Consider the following 20,562-nt stretch of genomic DNA (forward strand, 5'->3'; position numbering starts at 1 on the left):
AAAGATGGATTTCCCGTCCTGACTGCAGCCTCTCCTGTCATCATTAGGGCTACAAGCTTCCCCTGTGCCTGATGGGCCCTGGCTGTGAGGCCCAGCTCCTCTGGGGAGCCCCAGACTGCTGGTCCCAGGAAGCAGCACCTTAACCTTTTGCCCCATTCCCATGCTGTTGGTGACAGCTGGAACCAAACTCAGCAAACTTCAGCTACATACAAAACCCTCCCCTCAGGCCAGTTCTGGGAGTTAAAAATTTATCAGGCTGGAAACCTCAGTGCAGTTTAGATCAGGCATGAAAAGGTCAGCTCTCCAGTTGCCACCAGGTGACATTCTCCATTTTCCCAGTAGCACCTTTACCTGTTATTGATCTCTTCCAACCAAATCTGGATTTCAGCACATTTGCCAGGACTGCTCTTTCCATATTTAACAGCTAAATTTTCAATTTCTCCCAGTTGACCTTTCCCTGCAGCCAGTTCTGTTAAGAAACTCTAAAACAGAAAAGGTACAAAAAGAAGAACTTGAGTTTTTTTTTTTTTTTTCTTCAATTCTACGGACACAGTTCTCAATCATTTTTTGTAGGCACTCATCTTCTACTTTGACAGGTGACATCTCCACCTTGCTGTTCATTTACCTGCCTACTGACACAATACAGACCCGCACATGCAGTTCCCCTATAGACCTTCTGACTCCTCCTGGTGTGCACACTATGTCTATGCACATATGTCCCACTCCATAGGGATGCAAGTGCACAATAGGATTTTTTCTTCACATGGCATTTTTCTTTAAGTGCCGTAACAGAAACCACAGAAAGAAACCTTTACACCATGATATTTTTACCATGATATCATGTCCACAGGAGAAGTTAAACAGACATAATTGCATCAGCTTCAATAAGCTTGACCTAATTTATACCAAAGAAATATCTGATCTATGCACAACACTGTAAGTTGCAACAAAAGAAGGACTCTCAAAACTTCACGTCTGATGTCTATCCATTCTTCCAAGGTCAGTCTGATTTAAAAGGGGTCATCTGCAAGCAGCGAAAGGGGATACCTGATATTTCTGTTGCACGACTTCTACATTGTCTGCTTGAGGCTGAAGAGTCCGAAAAATGTTCTCTTTTTCTTTCATCCATGACTGAAATGCTTCGCAGGAGCTACAGAAGCGGTAATATCCGATCATCTCCTCCAGAGCCTTTTTCCTGTCCTGTAAAACAGATGAAAGATTAAGTGTTGCTCTAACATCTACTTTGTCTTTTGAAGGAAAAAGTTCCTTGCATTTAAATAAACTACAATACACAGGTGGCAGCTTGGTAGTTTTGATTTGTTACCTTAAACTCACAATACTTCTTCCCAGAGCAACAGTGATTTACAAAGTTTAAGAGAAGCAGTTAGTGTGCTCAGCCCTGGACAGGCAGCAAGGCCACTGTGCCTCGTGCTGCTGACTGAAGATTTACCGAAGATTTACCCCATACAACATGTTTTTGCTGGTTTGTTAGGCAGGACTGTAGCAGGTAGGAGTGAAAGTTAATAAATGGAGAATATGAAGAATGCAGATTACATTTGTTTACATTTTCCAGCATTGATTTAGGACTTTTTTTTTTTTTTTTCCAGTCAGGTACAGGCCATCAGCTGCAGCAAGCAAATGTTAGGAAAAAAATACACAGAAGGATCCACTCTTCAGAAAAATTTGAAGACTGGAAGGTAAATGGGAAGTTTGCCTGAATAAAGTAAATAGACAGGTTCTCATGCAGTTCGATACAAAACTTCAGTGATAATCTCAACCCTGCAAGTTCCACCCTGAATAGCAGCTGCATTGTTCCTGATTGAGGCATAGTATTGGAACTGAAAAGCAGAAGCTGGCACAGCACCTAACCTCACTTTGCATTGCTTTGGACTTGGCTATTTTTGTGAATCACATAACATTAATGGGAATGCTGTACCTCAGCCATGCTCTGTAGATTTTCATAAAGTAAGTCTATTTCATCTTGGGTCTTCCAGATGTTCTCTGGAACAAAATGAACATCTGTACTGGAGCTTCCAGGAAATGCAGTTTCAGATGTAGCCCAGGTTCGACTGAATGGTAGCTTTGTTGTCTTTTGATTCAAGTCACTTGGGGCTTCCGTCTTAACCATCTGTTAAGGAAAATTTAACAGAATCAAGTGGATGAATATTTATGATTTGGATAAAAAATTCACATAGAAGGAAAATTCGGACTTGCTAGTTCAGACCACAACATTCTGACCTTCTAAATAAAACATTTCCAGGATTTGTTTGAATCTGTTTCCTTTTTTATTTATTATTTTGAAAGAATTAACCAAATAACCGAAAGACATTCAAATTTTATTTAAAGAAGTTTTATTTAGCTCAGTTTAAAATATTTCGACCAAAAATTCTCATTTTGTGCCCACATCAACAATGGGTTTTCTTAACTTTAAAAATTGCTAACAAAACAAAGAATCTGCATCCTAATGTTTTTTTTTAAATACTTTTTGAAGCTAGTTGAAATGAATACTATTATGAGAATAAAGGGTGAGATGGGATCTGTGAAGACCCGTGGAGGGAAATAATACAGATGAGCATATTTCTAGCATTTCACAGAACACTAATGAGGTAGGCTAAGACTGGTCAATGAACTTCTTCGTCATCTAAAAATTTGCTTCAATTCCAATTCAATATTTCTACCAAATTAAAAAAAATAATTCTCATATAATTTCCATAATATAAAATTATAAAAGTATCACAGGCAAGGTAATTTTAAAACATAACCCATTCCATCCTGAAATGCAACAATTCAAACTTAACAAAACATTTTATTCTCTTTGTTTAGAAAAGAAAATTCTGTTGAAATTGATGCCTTACTGAAAAAAAATAGATAACATTCGAACAGTATTTTTCAATTGAAAAATATTGTGTGACATTTCTATCCAGCTTTAATAATTATAAAACAAATTAACAAAATATGACATGACCACTCATCTACTTACAGCAGCTGGCGCTTGCTTTGCTGCGATATCAGCCTGCTCTTTCAGACGTCTCATCTCTGTGGAATAGGCTGTAATCTCCTTTTCCAGGCGCAAGTGACGATGCAGCAGTGCTTCAGCACTCGATTCGTCTTTTCCATAGTCCTTGCTGGCCAGAAGGGGTTGCCTTTCTCGCAACCATGAATTTGATTCATCAATGTCAGCAAAGTACTGAAGGGAACACAGAATTAGAAAGCACGTGGTTTCATCCTGAAGGTATCATAACCAACTCCTTTCTCTTTTGAAAATAATAAGCAAGGCAGAAATGACATTAGGTCTATAGCTATAGGGTTACCTCCAGGTGTTGTGACAGCTATAAATAAGGTGGCTCTGAAGCTTTAAGTCCTTGATGTTCTTCATTATTATACCAAGTACAGATAATTCAGAGAATCACAGTGAGTAAATAGATTCAAACATTGCCTTCTATAACTCTTTAAAGAAACCTAACTAAAGGTTTATGCTGTTTAATGGTAGTGTTGAAAGAAAGCTGGAATGTACAACATTGGTAGACACTTCACAATTCCAAAATATTTGTTTCTGAAGGCTCTAAAAAATAACCAGCGATGAACAACGAACTCAGCCTACAACAAAATCGTTTTTTCCCCCAGAAGTTGGCCAAACAACAAAATAAAAACCGTAGTAGTGAAGGGAAAAGAAAGAAGTAAAACACAATAATGATGTTAAATTTACTAGATAGAGGAGAGAATTTAGACTTTGTCAAGAACAGAGCTGTTAAGCTTTGTTCAAGCAACAGACTGAGGAAAAAATGCGGGAAAGGGACAATAATAATACCTGAGACTCTGTAATGTGATCTGTGAATGCAAATTTTATAAGAGCTACCTATCTGCAGATGTGTGAATGTTTGTATATGTAAAAGACCTGTGTAGATCAGAAAGGCACAGTCAGATGTTTCCCAGGCTTTGAAAAAAATCATGGTTGATCCAAGCCTTATGGCATGCATGTTCTGTTTAGATTTTCTGTGTGGGTTGATTTTTTTTTTCTCATTCTAGAAAAAATGTCACACAGCTACCCCCAGTCACAGTACTCTGCTAGGCACAAACCACTCAAATCCCCTGCCTAGCTGGCTTGCAGGAGGGACGAGACTGAACAGCTGGAGATCTCTTTCTGATGACTGAGTGACACCTGAAGACTTCCTTGCACTGTTGCCCTGTATGCAGTGACATGGGGCAGAACCAAACCACATCTGTGTCCCCCGTACCACACGCCACAGTAAAGACCTGTTTACCTGTTTGATGAGAGCTGCTGCCTGCAGGCGGCTTTTGCGATTAGCCACCTCATCTTGGAGCTGCTGCCACAACTTTTGGAGGTTGTCTGTCTGTCTCAGGATGTCATCCTCACGTGCAGGATTCTTCTGGCTCAGCTCCCAGCCCCTCCTCATCACATCTGCGCAAATGGCCCTGTGGGAGTTGCATTCTGCTTCGAGAGCCTAGCAGAGGGTTAGGAGACACGTGAGCTCAACTCATTCACTCACCACCAGCTAAGAACAAAAAGGGGCGTTCCTATTCTCAGCTACTACAATACATACATTTGGAAGAGCCCTGCGTCTTATCTGTGCCTATGACTTTTCCCTGAACCCTAGGATGATTGAACCCTTCTCCCCACACACAAGTAACTATCCTACTTTTTGCAAAGGCAAGTTTATTATACAGTCTTCTCTGAAGGAGATATTTGTTTGTGGTCCACCAATTCAGGTGTCTTATGCCTTTCAGAAGCAGCAAGTACATAAACAAATGCATACACACATTAAAACTACTAAAGAGGCTCCTGTTTCAGTTTTGTCACTCAAGTCCACTTGAGTGACAAACAAGGTCTCTACACTCGTTTATAATGATTCTTTGCGAGAAAAAGGCAGTAGTTCATATAGCTAAACTTGTGACATTAGTCCACAGCAAGCTTTTAGGAAAAGTGGCTATTTCTACACAGTTTAAACAATGCTATCCATGGGGCTCCCATCCTAACTGCTGTTATTAGTGATCAGTCTTTTTTTTTTTTTTTTTTTTTTACCATGTCTTTCTTTCCTCATATCTCTCCTGGCTAGGGAAAGTGATTGGGAAAAACAAAAAAAAGTTTTTTTTTTTTTTTTTTAAATTCCAAACACTGGTCATGACACTTGAGATAACAAGTGATTTGACAGTTTTCTTATAACTGCTGCGGAACTGACTGAGGAACATAGATGTTCTAAAATTGTGCTATACCCAAAGAAAAGACACTACCAGCGTAATAAGATACCTTGTGCTTCTGAATAGAAGCTGTAATCTGGCTGACATCTTTCCCTAATGTTGTTGTTCTTGCTAGCTTCCATTTCTCAGAGATCCATGATTCTTCCTCTTTGCAGTCACGGAAGAATTCAAATAGCTTCAAAGCCTCTTCTAGCTGAGATTTTCTGAAACAAAGAAACAAACAGTACATCTAAGTCAGAATTAGGATCCTAAGGAGAAAATGGTACAGAATAGCATAATCAAAGAGCTTCAGAACTTTGAAAACAGAAAATTTCAATGTCTCTATCTCCTTTTTGTCACAGCTTAATCTATTCATGCAAGAAAACATGGGAAACAAAGTAAAATTTCCCTCTTCCTCTAGGAAATGAGATAACCATGTGATATTCAAACTATACATAAAGCAAGTCAAAAGAAATGCTGAGAATCAATCTATTCTTTATTTATAATAGTGAGTCATCTCTTTCAGTCAGCTGTAATAAAAAACACTTAAGTTGCTTGTGTTATGTCTTTATAAATGGAGAAATGAAAAAATTCAAATGTGAGGAAGCTGTGTCTTCTGATTAAGGGGGACTGATTGACCATTCTAATCAGGAAGAGGACAGCCATAAGCAGAGTCCTACCGTGTTTTGCTCAGAGCTATAAGGTTCTGATACAGCTGACGAAGCATCTGAACTTTTGCATAAAGCACTTCTGGTTTAACTGTGCTGTCCTTGCTGATTTCTGCTGTCCTTTGAGTGATGTGTGTCAGTCTGTCATCATAGGAAGAGATCTGTGAGTCAACCAAATTGTGCTTTTGCAGCAAATCTACTACTTCTAGAAGTTGCTTCCCACAATCCTGGGAATTCACCAGTGCCTGCAAACAAAGCAAGAAACAAAAGGCATTGGCAGAGAATGCATCCAAGGGCTCGGTACAAAAAGAAATCAGTTCAAAGTTTCCTGTTAACTCTGATAGCTTCTAAATGTAAAAGAACAATGTCAGTTATGAAAAGCTGAAAAGCTGCCTAATTAGAGGAATCATACTTTCTTTCAATTTCACAAGATAATGGCAAGAATCCAGAGTTTCTATCACCTACTTTAGCAATGGTCTCTTCAAATAAGTATCTGTTTTTACATCTAAATTATTTCTGTTGAGTAAGCACTTAAGGTCTCAGAAATCTTGTGCACAAGAATAGACATTTCCTATACACCCATCCCTATGCAGATTGATTCACAATCTGTATTTGGGGAATTCTGCAATACCCCATTTAATGGTATATTTTGAATGCAGGGCTTTTTTGTTTGAGAAACTTACTTGACTTTGCTATCTAAATAATGAAAATAGTAATTATTTCATTGTATTTTATTTGGGTCTGGTGAAGGAATTGCGTGCTTTAAAGTCTGTTCTCTTTCTAATTGCATCAATTAGTCCAATGTAGGGTGTTATATTTCTTTACCAATCTTTCATTTCATATCCTCAGGCTAGCATGGTTCCAACAACATTATTATCACTAGATGTTCTTTGCTGACTAACACTAGGACAGACAGATTCATAACTTATGGATAGTTCTTATCTTTAATTTGAAATTCACAACTTTATATAACCTGTTGACTCTTTCAATTTAGGTGTAACACATCCTTCAGTTCTAGGAATTTTTCTGTGTTTAAGTAAAACAAGGCAAGACCAAAGAATGTATATATGCTGTCTGCCGTTACAAAATCAATATGAAACCAGTTATTTCCTATGCTAAAGAGAAGACTTTGGGCTCTGACACCCTAGTAACACTTGGAAATTCTTGCTAACAGCAACCACTGTGCATTTGCAGTAGAATTTTTCTCTCTTAGAAGTTTAGATACCTAAAACCCAGACATATGCCTGAGCTAGTTCCCACCTCTCTAATCACTGGAGGTATTTCCAGAAGGTAATTCACTGGAATTACCTGAGATGGAAACAGGAGGCTGTTTTTTTTCCCCACTTTTGCCTTCAGACTTCTAAATTTAGGTGAGAGATGTACCGTCTTTATTTTACTACATAATTTGAACCTGTAGTGCACTCCTAGCAATATCGTATCTGGCTTTCTGATTAGAGAGAGTCCCTGTAACAAAGACTGTTTTTTCTCGTGTAGGTACCAGCAATGATGACATTCACAGTTAGGCACCCACGTAAAAATGGTGTATTTGTTCTATAAATGACTGACTTATTTTATGTTGGTACCAGAAAGTGAGTACTGTAGTCCACAGCAGCCCCTGGAATACGAGGGCTTGTTCAGGGACACACACACGTAACAGGGTCAGCTGTGTGCTGTTGGAGAGGGATAAGTACCTGCAGCTCCTTCAGCTCTTCTGTAATAGCATCGATGTCCCTCAGAAGGCCCAGAATCTCCTGCATTGTATTCAGGGAGTGTTGTCGTTTTTGCAGCTGATCCAGAAGATCCTGCCATTGCTTTGAAATGCTGCTTTGCCTATAAGGGAAGGAGAGAAATGACTGACCAGCTTGGATCAAACATTTTGGGCGGCATGGGAAAAAAATCCCAGTGCTTGCAGCTTTAGAAGAGCTAAATGAACACACAAAGGTGTTGCTACTAGTGGAGGAGGATGGACCACAATCGCAAAATAGGTCAAAGCAACTTTGTTATCTAATTAGTGTGGCCATGAGGAGAAATTTTGTCTAGCATATCAATTGTCATTGACTTTTTAAATTTAGAAATCAATGTTTATGGATTCTCACACCTGACATCCCATACTGCTTTTATCTGATACAATGGAGAGGCATGGAAAAAAAAAAAAGTACTTTTTAAATGGCTACCTAAAGTAAAAAAATAATCTAAACCATGTCATAAGTCACAATCTGCTCTCATAAAGAGTTCGGTTTACTTTTTTATGACTGTTTTTCTTAGTTTTCCCACTGGCTTCCAAATTTTTCTGAGCTTAGAAAAGCAGTGAAATTCCAGAAGAGAAGTTGTTTTTGTGATATTTTTAGCTAGTCCAAAATCAGGATATACTGATAATCAGAGAAGTCATAATTTCTCAAGACTTGAGAACTGGAGTCAATTTGGGAAGATTGAACTAACTGCTATCTCCTAAAACACAGACTAAAAAAGAAATGTGTTGATTTGGAGAAAAAAATAATAATAGTATACCCACAAATATTTTTTATGGAATATAGGATTTTTGGCAGAACAAATATTTTCATATACTGGTGGAAATACCTCAAAACTATTTTTCTTTACAAATCAGTCAGATTTTGAGGGGGAGGGGAGGGCAGGGGAGGGGAGGGGAGGGGAGGGCAGGGGAGGGGAGAAAAAGAAAAACCATTTATCTGATCTGCTGAAACTGTTCACAGGTAGAAGTTCCTGCCAGTTCTACCCATGAGGAGCAGAGCTATGATCCATAGCTACAATTCATCTTTTTCCTTCACACCACAAATATTCAACTAATTTCAACCTTCACCATTACATGGTCTTATGACCATCACTCACTTCTTCACGATCTGATCTTTGCTGTGATAGTTCTCCTGGCTGATGACTCTGGCCATTTCGGCCAAAGCTGTGAAGCGTTCCTTCCTGGGGAGTACATCTGCCACAATGGCTTCCAGCTTCTTACTGGCAGCTTCCATCCTGTCTGCACTCTCCGGCCAGAAGTCCTGCTTCCCAATCACTTTCCTCATGTCTTCCAAGTAGGACTCACGTAGGGCTGCTTTCTTCAGGAACCTCTGGGCTAGCTGTTCTAGCTTCTCTAGCCTCAGCATCTCCTTCTGCAGTGCTTTTCCCCGGCTGTGCTCTGCCTTTTCCAGGATAATCCAGTGCTTTTCCACATCCTGCAGTGTCCTCCCCTCTGGGGGCAGGTATGGTCGTTGGTTGTTGGCTCTCTGCTTGGTCCTGATGTTGAAGAGATGAGCTTCAATCATGCCCTTCTCTTGATATTTGGGGGGTTTCTCCACAGTGCGGAAGGTCTTGAAGTTGGCCATGAGCAGCCACATTTCCTGAAGAGAGTTGGGGAAACGACGGTCATCCAGCTCAATCACCTTCTGTTTAATCCATTTCAGGAGGTCAGAGACCATCTGCTCATACAGAAGCTTCAAGTCATCTATCTCCTTCAGGAGGAACACGATCTGTAATGGGAATATAAAGTTACAAGCCACATAAGAAGCAGAATAAAACAAGATGGGTAAACAGAATGCAGCATCTTCTTAAACTAAGCTTAGGAACCAAATACTGCAATATGTGTCAGGAATGTAACATTTAACAAGCAGATTGCCACAGTCGTTGCATTTTTATAACAATCATAGAATGGTTTGGGTTGGAAGGGACCTTAAAGATAATCTACTTCCCATCCCCTGCCATGGGCAGGGATGCCTTCCACTGGGAAGGTAGGTATATCACCAAGGTGGTAATAGCTGTCATGCCTGAGGGCAGTTGAAATCCTAGAATGACCTTCCAATTTATCCAATGACACAGATAAATAAATATTATTTAACATCTCATTTCAGTTTTTATTTGAGAAAAGGATAATTTTGGAATTAAGAACATGTGCGTGGAGACTGTCAGCAGTTCCTATGTGTGCTGACCAGAAAGCAAGAATCCCAAACTGAAGGTTCAGATTTTTTGTTTCACAATGGAACAAAATTAAGATCTTTTATAAAATTCTCTTTCATAAAAATAAAACAATCTTATTCTATCTGTTAATATGCAATCACCTCCTCTTTGGCTCAACCACCTTGTGTGGGGAAGACCATCTGACAAGATCTTGGTTCTCTCACATGTCAACAAGCAGCCTGTGGTCAAACAGATCCTTCTCAATCTCTTCTGTTGGAGCTATTTCACTTTATAAAAATTATCAGAGAAACAGAATTCATCATAGCCGAACAGGGGTTGGTAAAGATGTTAACTCTGATTCAATAGTAATTTTTCAAGTTTATGACATTTCTCTCTTTCATCTGTGGTCTGGTTTGCATTTATCTCAACTTCAGGTAAACGCTATCCATGTAGCAAACATGAAATCCATAGTGAAATAAAAAGTGTTAGGAATAATTCATCCTTTCTTTCCATTTTATATATTTTTCCATCTTTGTATTTTTACTTTACATTTTTTTCCTCACTCTAACTCAGTAGCCTCTCTGCAGACATCAGGGTTAATGCTGAACAATGTCATCTGCTTCTGTCGTCTGCCTGAGCCTGCCTGCCCCAAGCAGGCAGATTAGTAAGAGAGATGGCGCTGAGCAAAGACCCACGCCTTGCAACTGGTAATCTGCTTTTCCCTTGCAGAAAATGCACTTGGCAATGAATAAACATCACAGTGCTGGAAAAGGAGTAAAACAGCACCAACCTTGAGTGAAGGAAAAACAGCCCATGGTGTCAGGGCTCCATTCTGTATTTTCTGCCATCGTACCCAGTTCTTGCTGAAAGATCCCAGTAAGTGCATGGTCACCTCACGTGGGTGGGAGAAAGCAGATTCACCTCCCCAGGGTGATTCTCTCTGCCATCCTGGTCACCCACTTAGTCTCAGCTCAAAAGCTTCCTTGACACATTCAGGCTTCCCTCCCCAATCCTATTAGTAAATTCAGACCTGCCTATTTGAGGGGACTAAGGACATGAGGAGAATAACATCTGCTTTGCTATCCTTCTCTATGCTTGTGTGTGTAAGAAATGCAGGAAGACAGGAGAGCAATATTAGAGACAGTGTAAAAATACTGAAAGAGACAGAGAAAAAGTATATAAGCGGAAAGAGAGAAAAGAATGAATATACATATACAAAGTGAAAAAAAAATGGAGCACAACAAAAACTGAAAAAGGACAGAGTAAAAAATATTATTGCTGTGTTTCTCCTTAATACAGAGACATAGTCTGTTAATTCTAGCCAAAAAGCAGAGTTTCAGGTGGAGTCCAGTCTAATCCCACTCTCCTCACTTATACCCAATCTTTGTTTAATAAAATTCAAAGTCTGGCTCTCATCTGAAACTTCTCTAGAGAACATAACTGTTACTGATACAGATTTCAGGATCATCTTATTCTTGTTCCACACCGCTTAGCTGAGAAAGCAGTTTCTGCCTTGTCACCACCAGGGATGTCCCAGTTTTGTGCCTCCCATTGAGCAAGATATTCCCCCTTAACTGTACAGGCAGTTAGTTACATCCAGTTATATGTGTAGGCCCCAATCTGAGGGTACAGGTTTTCTGTGGGCTGTTTTGTATATTTGAAAAAAAAACAACACACAAACAAAAAACAAACAATAAACAAACAATCAAAAAAACAGAATGAATTATTCTGAAGGTAGAAAAGAAATTCTCTCCTAGGGAACTGATCTTCAAAGAACAATCACAATATTTTGGCCAAGATCTACTCAAACTTCCTTCAGTGGTCCATTAGCAGGATGCAAGTAGTTTTAATGTGACTCAGTCTTATGTAAGACTAAATGTACAATGAAACTGATTAAAATGTATATACGTATTTTAGCTGTGGTTTGTTTGTTTTTTTTTTTTTTCTAGGAGATTTCTCCCTTCTTTTGCGCTTGCTCATTTTTCACCTCTTCCTTTGCACTTTGGACCTGACTTAGGAGTTAGGAAGAAAGGATGAAGATTTTCATAGGAAATAGAAATTCAAAGTAGTCTCACAGAATAAGGAATCATCTTTCCTATTAAATTAGAAAATTCTTGACTGTCTCTGCTTTTGCCTAGCTGTAATTCTCCCAAGATTAATGAGATCTATATGGCTTCAAGTGCATTAGAGGCACAACAGCTCTCAAACAAACTGTGAGGTCAAAAAGGGATCTACTTCCAGTGAGGTAATTTCAATTCCTTTAGAAATCAGAGCCTACAGACGCTTCTCATGATTCAAGTGACAATACAAGGTCTTTGAAATGGCTATGCAATTTGATTCAGTTCAAATTATCCTGAAGCTGAGCTTGCAGTAAAAAACATTTCCAACACAAATACAACTCTACGTATTTAACTTTTAATTTCTAAAGATAGGAATGCACTTACTTTGGCAAGTCGCTTTTGGATTGTCTGGCCTTGTTTCATTCTGGAGAAGTAGTGGTAATAGAGTGACACGTAAGTCATGATGGATCTCTCATCTGGATAGGGTACTGCCACGTCCTCAGCATCAAGCAGTTTGCTGATCCCTAGCACTTTCTCAGCAACGTTGAAGGCATTGTTCAGGTTTTTGATGGGTTGGTCCTGCCGCAGAGAGCTATACTGGATAAGATCAGGCCTGGGGAAGGAGAAGAACAGAGAGAAAAGAGAAGATACATTTCTGTTTGCTTTAAGTTCTTTCAGACAATAAGCCATAAACTGTTTATTAGACTAAGAAATGTGATAGAAATGCTGAAATTAATGTCTGACCGTAAGTTTTATTAAAGAGAATCATATCTCATCTACACAGCAGGAAGAAAATTCTCCTTTATGAAACTGAAATACCACTCCCAGCAAATCTCTGACCTTCACTTATTTCTAATTTTCACTGATGGGTGAAAAACAACGCCCATTAGACTAGCAATTCTGAACAGGGAGATGACTCCCAGTTGGGTAAGATTCACGGTCACAACATGGTATTCTGCTAGAAGATGGAGCAGAACTGTTAGTGAAAAGCAGTTTTAAACTAAACTAAAAAAAAAAAAAGAAGTAGATTTAGATTAGATATTAGGAAGAAATTCTTTACTATGAGGGTGGTGAGGCACTGGAACAGGTTGTCCAGAGAAGCTGTGGATGCCCCATTCCTGGAAGTGTTTAAGGCCAGGTTGGATGGGGCCTTGGGCAACCTGGTCCAGTGGGAGGTGTGGTAGGGTAGGTTGCCACATGGCAGGGTGGTTGGAATTAGACAGTCTTTAAGGTCCCTTCCAATCCAGACTATTCTATGATTCTATGAACTGTCCAAGTTTGTCCCAGGTGGTTTTTCTTTCCTGCCTTGGGTTGTTTTCTTCACACCTTTTACAAGAACCAGAGAACGAAGAAAGAGACCGAGAGGCTTGCTTTGTTACAATTAAATCAGAAGGTATAAATGCTCACAAAAGTTATACAATACAAACAGTCTCTAAAATAATAACTTTTGAAAATGAGCAACGTGAGTGGGCAACATTGTTCAGATGTGTGATATTCCCTTAGAAATTCCATTTTACTTTCATCAAAATAAGCAGCCAATCAGGAGCTTTTGCTCCTTCCTTCCTCCCTCCCTCCCTCAGAGGCAGTGTATTTGTTTAAAAAAAAAAGACAGTTTTCAGTGAGTAAGGGCAAGGAGAGAATTTTACAGTTTCTTGACAAATACATATAATACAGACAGTTGTCCCTTCAGACAACTTGTGCCAGAACAAGAAACAGCAAAGAACAAATCATCTTGAACTCGGATTTTACCTGTGGGCATGAATGAGTGCATTGAAGGCCAACCCATCACTCCAGCTTTTAGAGAAGTCCTTCACATTTACATTGGGATAGCTGGCAGTTTTATGCTGACACCAGATTAGTAAGGCTTCATTGGCAAATAGATGATCAGCTCTGCCTCCAAATTCTTCCTGTGAAGACAACAGGGAAAAGAAAATCAGTTTGAACAATATATGGAAGTGGTATCAGTGGTTTTACTCTTACATTTCCAACAAAGGTCACTTTGTATTACTTCTGTCCTACTTGGAAATCCCCTCTAACAGTCATGACTTCCAGACTGTAACTGCCATGAGGGCAGAATGATTTAAAATGAAAGTAGGAGTTTTCTATCAAAGTAAAAGTTAATTGAATGAACTCCTAAATAGTAATGTGAAATGAAGGTGTTAAGTTTTATTTTTTTCTTCTTCCGTAACGTTTGTAAAAGTCAAATAAAAAGCAAGACAGAGCTTATTGTCTCTCTTAGCTTTGATCTGGAATTCAGAAAAAAATAATGTATTCAGGTCTATTAGAAATCATTAACTTTGATTTCACAATGTCTTCATAGGATTTTATCTCTCATGTACTTAAGAGTACATGTTAAATAACTACTTTTTCTTAAAAAGAAAAAAAAAGAATAATTTTCTTGACATAAAGAGAAAAGGACCAGCCCGTAGGTCATATCTAGAGCTAACTGTCATCAGATAAATTCTTTCTGGAGTCAAAGCCAGTAAAAGGTTTTCAGAAGTGAGTGATGAACATGAATATCCTATATATCTCCAAGTTAGTGTTTTCTGCCTCTTTGAGAAACTGTGAAATAGATTCAATTCTTTTTACAAATTGCTGGCAAGTAACTGGGTAATATTATAAGATCTGCATGATCAAAATGAACAGGAAACATCACCAAAATGGTCCTTTCTGGCCTGAAGATCTACAAGGTTTCTGCATTACCCTAACTAGGCAAAAAGACAAAGACATTGTTTTACCTTATCAAGTCTGATAGATGAAATCTGAAATCGAAGTATAATGATCCAGATGAGTCCCAGGATTAAGGTTCTGTCACCATCTACAATATTCTCAGGACCGATTACTTTCACTTGTACCTGATAATAAACCAATATCTGTTCAGCATTAAACTAAACACAACTGGAATATGTAAAACTACTGCAATGACTTGCTGAAGCTGTTCAAATCAGAGCTCTGAATTCCCAATTTTTACACCAGGTAGCTTTGTGTTTAATGATGTTTGCTCTGCCCCAACATCTGGGAAAACATAACATGTACTTTAAAAAGTAAATAATGAAATATTTTAAGTTGGCTGTGAAGAAAAATGCTGCTGAGAAATATTTTAAATTCATTCAGAAATTGTGGACAGGTAACCAAGAATTACCCAAGCTTAAGAGAACATTCATCTGAGTTCAGTCATGCAGGGGCTGTTTTGAGAAGCTGCCCAAATATGAGACCAGTCACTGTCTTTGCCAGAAGAACAAAAAATGTTCATAGGTTGCCTTGTTCCACTCTTTACAGCCCATAACTCTCCTTCACTTACCAGGGAAATAAGGTTTGGACTTTTGGGATAAAACAGCTTCTATTTCTAAAACTCCAATAAATAAATAATAATAATAGAAGAAGAGTGATGTAATTATATGAGTAAAACAAATAGTTTCACTGGCACAGTAAACTTCTCCTTGTCCCCTATGGCTTTGTGTTTCCTATGACTTTTTCTCCCAGCAGCCCTGGTCTCCCTCTTAGAGTCACATATTCTTATTTGCCAGTCCATTTTCTTATTTTCTTATAGCTTTCCTCTATTCAATATTAAAACTGGTCAACATTCTTTTCACATGGCTAATACTTCCAACAGAAAATGTGAGTCTGAGAAAAATAGATATTTTCTATTGTCAAAATGAATATTCGTATGCATTTTTCCCAGTTTTCTTATGAGAAGTTTAACATCAGCATTTCAGAATGTAATACATTTCCATTTAGGAGTGACTTGTTTTGGAGGAACTCTAGATATTTCTAAGTCACGTTACTCATACAACTAAAAATCTGATGACTTTTTTTCTTTTAATAAAACCTGGCCTGTATTCAAAGAACATTCTGTATTAGAGAAGGAAATAAATATGAACATTAGACTAATTAGTAACATATGTAAACTTTTGTCACCTGTAATATCAATATCAGTATCAACTTACCTTAGATTTCAGAAATGTAATGGCTTTGCTGTTGTTCTCTAGAAAATGCACTCTCATCTTTCCCCGGTTTGGTCTGGGCAAAGATTCTCCAGAAAGCAACTCCAGGAGTTGCATGAGATAGATGCCATCCTTGAGGTCTGTGTAAATATTTTCTATCTCAACATTTACCTGCAAAGACCAGTCACACAATATCAACTCTGGCTGCACATTTGGCCCACAGAATCTCAACTTTTAATACTAAACAAACAACATCTTGTTGCTGTTTCACTGAGTCTGCTGTGTGTCACTGCATGTATGTGAAGGATAGATAAGTGATGACTCTTAATTCACAAAACAATGGATTTGCATAAGGACTGACATTATTTCTGAAAGGAGGCTGAAGTAAAAAAAACAACAAAACAAACCAAAACCAACAAACCAAACCAAAACACAATTGAGCAAATAAAAAAAAAAAGCAGATTTTGAAAAATATTAAAAAGGTCATCATTTTCAAAATCAAACATTTTGAAGTGTTGACATTTTTTGTTTCAATTGAAATGAATACTTTCAGCTTTTTATTCTGAGCAATGCATTTCATTTCAAATTTGAGTTAATAATCCCCAAATTAAGTGAAGCAGAATAGAGGAAATGAGAAGATGTAACAGGTTTGCTTCATTCCACGACTCATTTTACAATCCATAATCTTAACGGTCTGTTAATACCTGCTTAAATCTGCACTACCAACTCAAGTCTCTATATTTAGCATCTCACACTTGGCACAATTACTAAGCGAAACAATAAGATCTTGTATAAAAATGTATTTCATTGCTGCCAGTAGTAAGGTCACCCAATGCTTAGGTGATACAACATGACATCACGTGTACTCTGATCTAACAAGAGCTTGCCTTGGGCGTTTCCTTTTGGCTTCATGCCACTAGCCATCAAGAAGTGACATTAAAACCATACCACACACCCAGCAATAACTTACTGTGATTTCTGAAATCACGGTAAATAATCTCTTCATCTCCCAAAAAAAGAGAGAGAGAAAATATTTCTGAAGTTTAGTATTTTTTTTTATTTTTTATTTATTTTTTTTTAATTCAGAGCATAGTTAGATGTAAGGAAAATAAGAGATGAGTAACAGAGACGTATATCACTCCTGGCCAATTACTAATCAGTTTAACAGATTTTTTTTTTCCAGAAATCACTGCGAGTGTAAAAGCAACTTAGAGAGACTTCAAGTCTATACTTTGTGTGGAACAAGAACCGACAACTTTCTCTGACTATCTCCATAAATAACTCCCTGTTTAGCTTCCATCTTTACTTCTTTTTCTATATTAAATAATCTTAAAATTCTGCCTGCGGTATATTACCATAACAAAAGTTAAAGCTGTTATATTCTGTGGCACTTCCATTCATGAAGAATAGTTCCATTTTAATTTATTTGTCTTCCTATATCTGCTTTATGCCTCACTCAGCAACAGTTGGAATAGCTTTGTTGCATGTCTCCACATAAACATAAATCACAGACTGCTTAACAAATTCAGTCCAGTAGTATCCTTAACACTAGACTTGAAGTAGTCAACAGTGCGACTGAGAATACTGCAGTGTCCTGTAGTATGATCCTATCAAGTTAAAGTGTGTGTTGACGAGGTTACTACATTGCTGAGAAGACCTTGATAAGCTCTCAGTCTCTGCACCACTTCTTACCGTATATGGTTTGCAAAGCTCTCACAGGATTTTCTTTGCATGCTTTCATGATACACAGTCAAGTAGTGTGCAGGAAGTTATGACTGACATTTTAATCTTTGAACTTGAATGCATTTTTAAAATGACTAAGTATATACATTGATTTTTAGCTATATAGAAATAATTTCCTACATCATAAAAGCTTAATTTTCTGCAGGTAGCAAAACAAGAATGTGTTTTGCAGTTCCTCTCTCAGAATAAGAAAAAAATAATTTAGAAGTTTGTTGTGCTCTGAGGCTGCCTTTGCACAAATCAACAAGTTAAAACATTACACTAAAAAAATGCATCTAATAATACTGAAACATTGTACAATAGTCATGAGCTAGAACGGCAAAAAGAGGCCTGGTCCTGCCTGGTGTCTCCAATGTCCATTTTCATTAATATCAACAACGGACTCTAGAAAACTGTATTGTTCTCGGATGATATGATTCCATACTGTGACATAGCTACATTATTTGTGCCTGAAATTAGTTAATCTGCAGCAAGTCTAGTGACCTTTGGAATATGCTGGATTACCTCGCACACACATAAGTCAACTATATGCTACCTCTGATGCTTTCTGGAAGTCTGTGACGTACTGAAAGCACAGATCTGTAATTGCACAGTCCTATTTCTGAAGCTGCTAGACCTAAGGCAAGTTTTTCAGAACTGAGCAGCAGCTCAGGATGGACTGACCTCTATCCAGAAGTCTCGAGCAGAGCAGAAACTCCTTAAATTTTGCTCAGTCAATTAAAAATAGGGTATTGTTTAGGGAAATCCTAACATTTGTAGATACTTAACTTTTCAGAAGAACAAGAACAAATAAAGATCTTCCTCTGGGAAGATCAGCCAGATAAACTGGGTGTCACAAAAGTGACAGGATTCATAGAATCATAGAATGGGTCAGGTTGGAAAGGACCTTAAAGATCATCTAGTTACAACCCCCCTGCCATACGTAGGGATGCCACCCACTAGATTGGGTTAGCCGAGTCCCCATCCAACCTGGTCTCGAAAACCTCCAGGGATGGGGCATTCATAAATTCTCTTGTCAACATGTTCCAGTGCCTCACTACCCTTACAGTGAAGAATTTCTTCCTAATGTCTAATCTAAATCTATCCTCTTTTAGTTTAAGACCATTATGGGTCTTAATAGGTCATTATAAGGTTATAGGTATACAGTCTACAAAAGTAAACTCCAATTTCAGGGAAGATGGGTAGCATGGACAACGGAGATAGATGTGAGGTAGAAGATACAGGCTGAAGCACTCTGGTTAGTCAAAGCCTTTCTTGCTTGCATACATGTGTAATGGTGACACTTAGGAAGGATTTGCAAAAATAACAGAAAACTACAGTGGGTGAAATAATTAAAAACAAGCAAACACACACACACACAAACAGGAAAAAAGCACAGAAGCATAGTAGCTACTTACGTTATTCCTGAAGAAGACATTGTTCATCCAGTTGGTGAAGGTTTTCTTTTGCATGAACATACGCTGCTCCTGCAGCTTCTTGATGTGATCCTTTTCATATTCACTATCCATGGTGGCCTAGGAAGTCAGAAACTCCAGTGAGGTGGTCAGTACTGAAGAGATCTGCCTGGCCAGCTACAAAAAAAAAATAATGTGCCCAACACACATATAGGGAACACAGCCCTGACAGGTACAAGATTCAATACCACACCCAGTATAATACCTTAATTTCCTCTTGCTTGTACTTTGCACTTTATTTTCACTCAACTTTATTTTTACTAGTATTTTTACTCCCTTTTAGAATGCATCTCTACTTTCTGGATGAAAATGAGATGTGTTTACGCAGCTTTACCTTTTTTCTTTCAGTCTCTCCCCAGCCACTTGATCCCATAAGAAGAACCATGATCTGAAAGTCATCAGTACCTTCCTGGAGTGTGCAGAAAGCACATGACTGAGAACTGATCTTAGACCCTGTTAGAAAAGAGGGATCTTCAAATCACCTAAAGCACTGCTTGAAAGCATGTTACACTCTTGGAGGACTGGTTGACATGCTGTTGGCTTTCAGATCACAGTATTCTAGAAGAAATCAAGTAGTTGTTCAGAAAGGAAATAGAACCAACTTGTTTTTTTCCTCTTACAAGTTCAATTTTTGCATATCTTTCACTGAAAGGATGGTGACACAGGTCCGTAATCACACTGACAAGGCCCTGGGTCAGGAGTCAGGGATTGTTATTGCTCTTCCCCAGGCTGTCACAGACTTGTCTGCCACATCCATATCACTGAAAAAAATCAGGCTTATTATTCACCACAGCAACCAAGCTGAATATTCAGGAAGATTAGAAAGTGGAGGAGTTTTCCCCTTTAGAGTCTGTAACGCAGTAAACTAGATTTCACCTCAACTGAACAACTCTGTCAGAGTTGTTTTGTTTATGGGGTGAATCTGTAACAGTGGCGACCTCACTGTTACGAAGGCAAGAGAATCATTGAAAAAAATCAGTCCAAGACCCATAGCTACAGACATCTTTAGTGACCAAATGTCACTAATCTCCTTGGACTAACGGCATAATTATAATATTACCTGGATATCAATCTAGCTGCAAAACCAAGAAACCTGCTGTAATGGTGGAAGAGGAGAGAGGTGTCTTCTGCGGTCACCCCACTGCAAAGAGAGAAGGGAATGAAAAATTAAAACCTGTGACAAACTCTGGAGAGTGACCTGCTTCCCAGATGTTCTGTATATACTTTGCAGAGGCCCAGTTCTGAGCTGCTCTGTGTCCTTTTAATTCATAAAATATAAAATACTGAAAAAACATCATTTGCCCTACTGTAAGCAGACCTCAACAGGGAAATAACAGCACCACAGCAAATGGGAAAGCTGCTTGCATGATAGTTTTCCACGCTCAAATAAATGTGACGAACTTAGCCATTTTACAAGATGGAAAGGTGTGGGAAGTGCAGACACAATTACTTTTTCTTTCTTTTTCTTTCCTTTCTCCTCTCTTAACCCCCATTGCTTGACTTCTCAGAACAGGGACTGCACTGAAGCCTGACAGTTCAGCAGCAACACCATATGACCATAGAGGAAAGCCTTATGAAAGGAAGAACTTTGCAA

General features: G+C 38.4%; 1 protein-coding gene across 1 annotated transcript in view; it reads right to left on the reverse strand.

Annotated features, from left to right (window-relative positions):
• The window catches only part of SPTBN5 (spectrin beta, non-erythrocytic 5), a 99,393-nt gene that overhangs the window by 78,140 nt on the left and 691 nt on the right, over nt 1–20,562 (reverse strand). Inside the window, exons 2-16 of the mRNA XM_040558009.1 lie at nt 20,029–20,109; nt 18,912–19,028; nt 15,775–15,942; nt 14,566–14,682; nt 13,577–13,734; nt 12,212–12,440; nt 8,712–9,343; nt 7,556–7,694; nt 5,877–6,109; nt 5,267–5,420; nt 4,263–4,463; nt 2,981–3,187; nt 1,937–2,128; nt 1,048–1,200; nt 352–482 (exon numbers count right to left, since the gene is read on the reverse strand). Of these exons, the coding sequence (XP_040413943.1) occupies nt 352–482; nt 1,048–1,200; nt 1,937–2,128; nt 2,981–3,187; nt 4,263–4,463; nt 5,267–5,420; nt 5,877–6,109; nt 7,556–7,694; nt 8,712–9,343; nt 12,212–12,440; nt 13,577–13,734; nt 14,566–14,682; nt 15,775–15,942; nt 18,912–19,022 (2,825 nt within the window). The 5' untranslated portion in view covers nt 19,023–19,028; nt 20,029–20,109. The remainder of the gene's footprint in view (nt 1–351; nt 483–1,047; nt 1,201–1,936; nt 2,129–2,980; nt 3,188–4,262; nt 4,464–5,266; nt 5,421–5,876; nt 6,110–7,555; nt 7,695–8,711; nt 9,344–12,211; nt 12,441–13,576; nt 13,735–14,565; nt 14,683–15,774; nt 15,943–18,911; nt 19,029–20,028; nt 20,110–20,562) is intronic.

Source organism: Cygnus olor, chromosome 5, assembly GCF_009769625.2.
Source record: "Cygnus olor isolate bCygOlo1 chromosome 5, bCygOlo1.pri.v2, whole genome shotgun sequence".
NCBI classification, from domain to species: Eukaryota; Metazoa; Chordata; class Aves; order Anseriformes; family Anatidae; genus Cygnus; species Cygnus olor.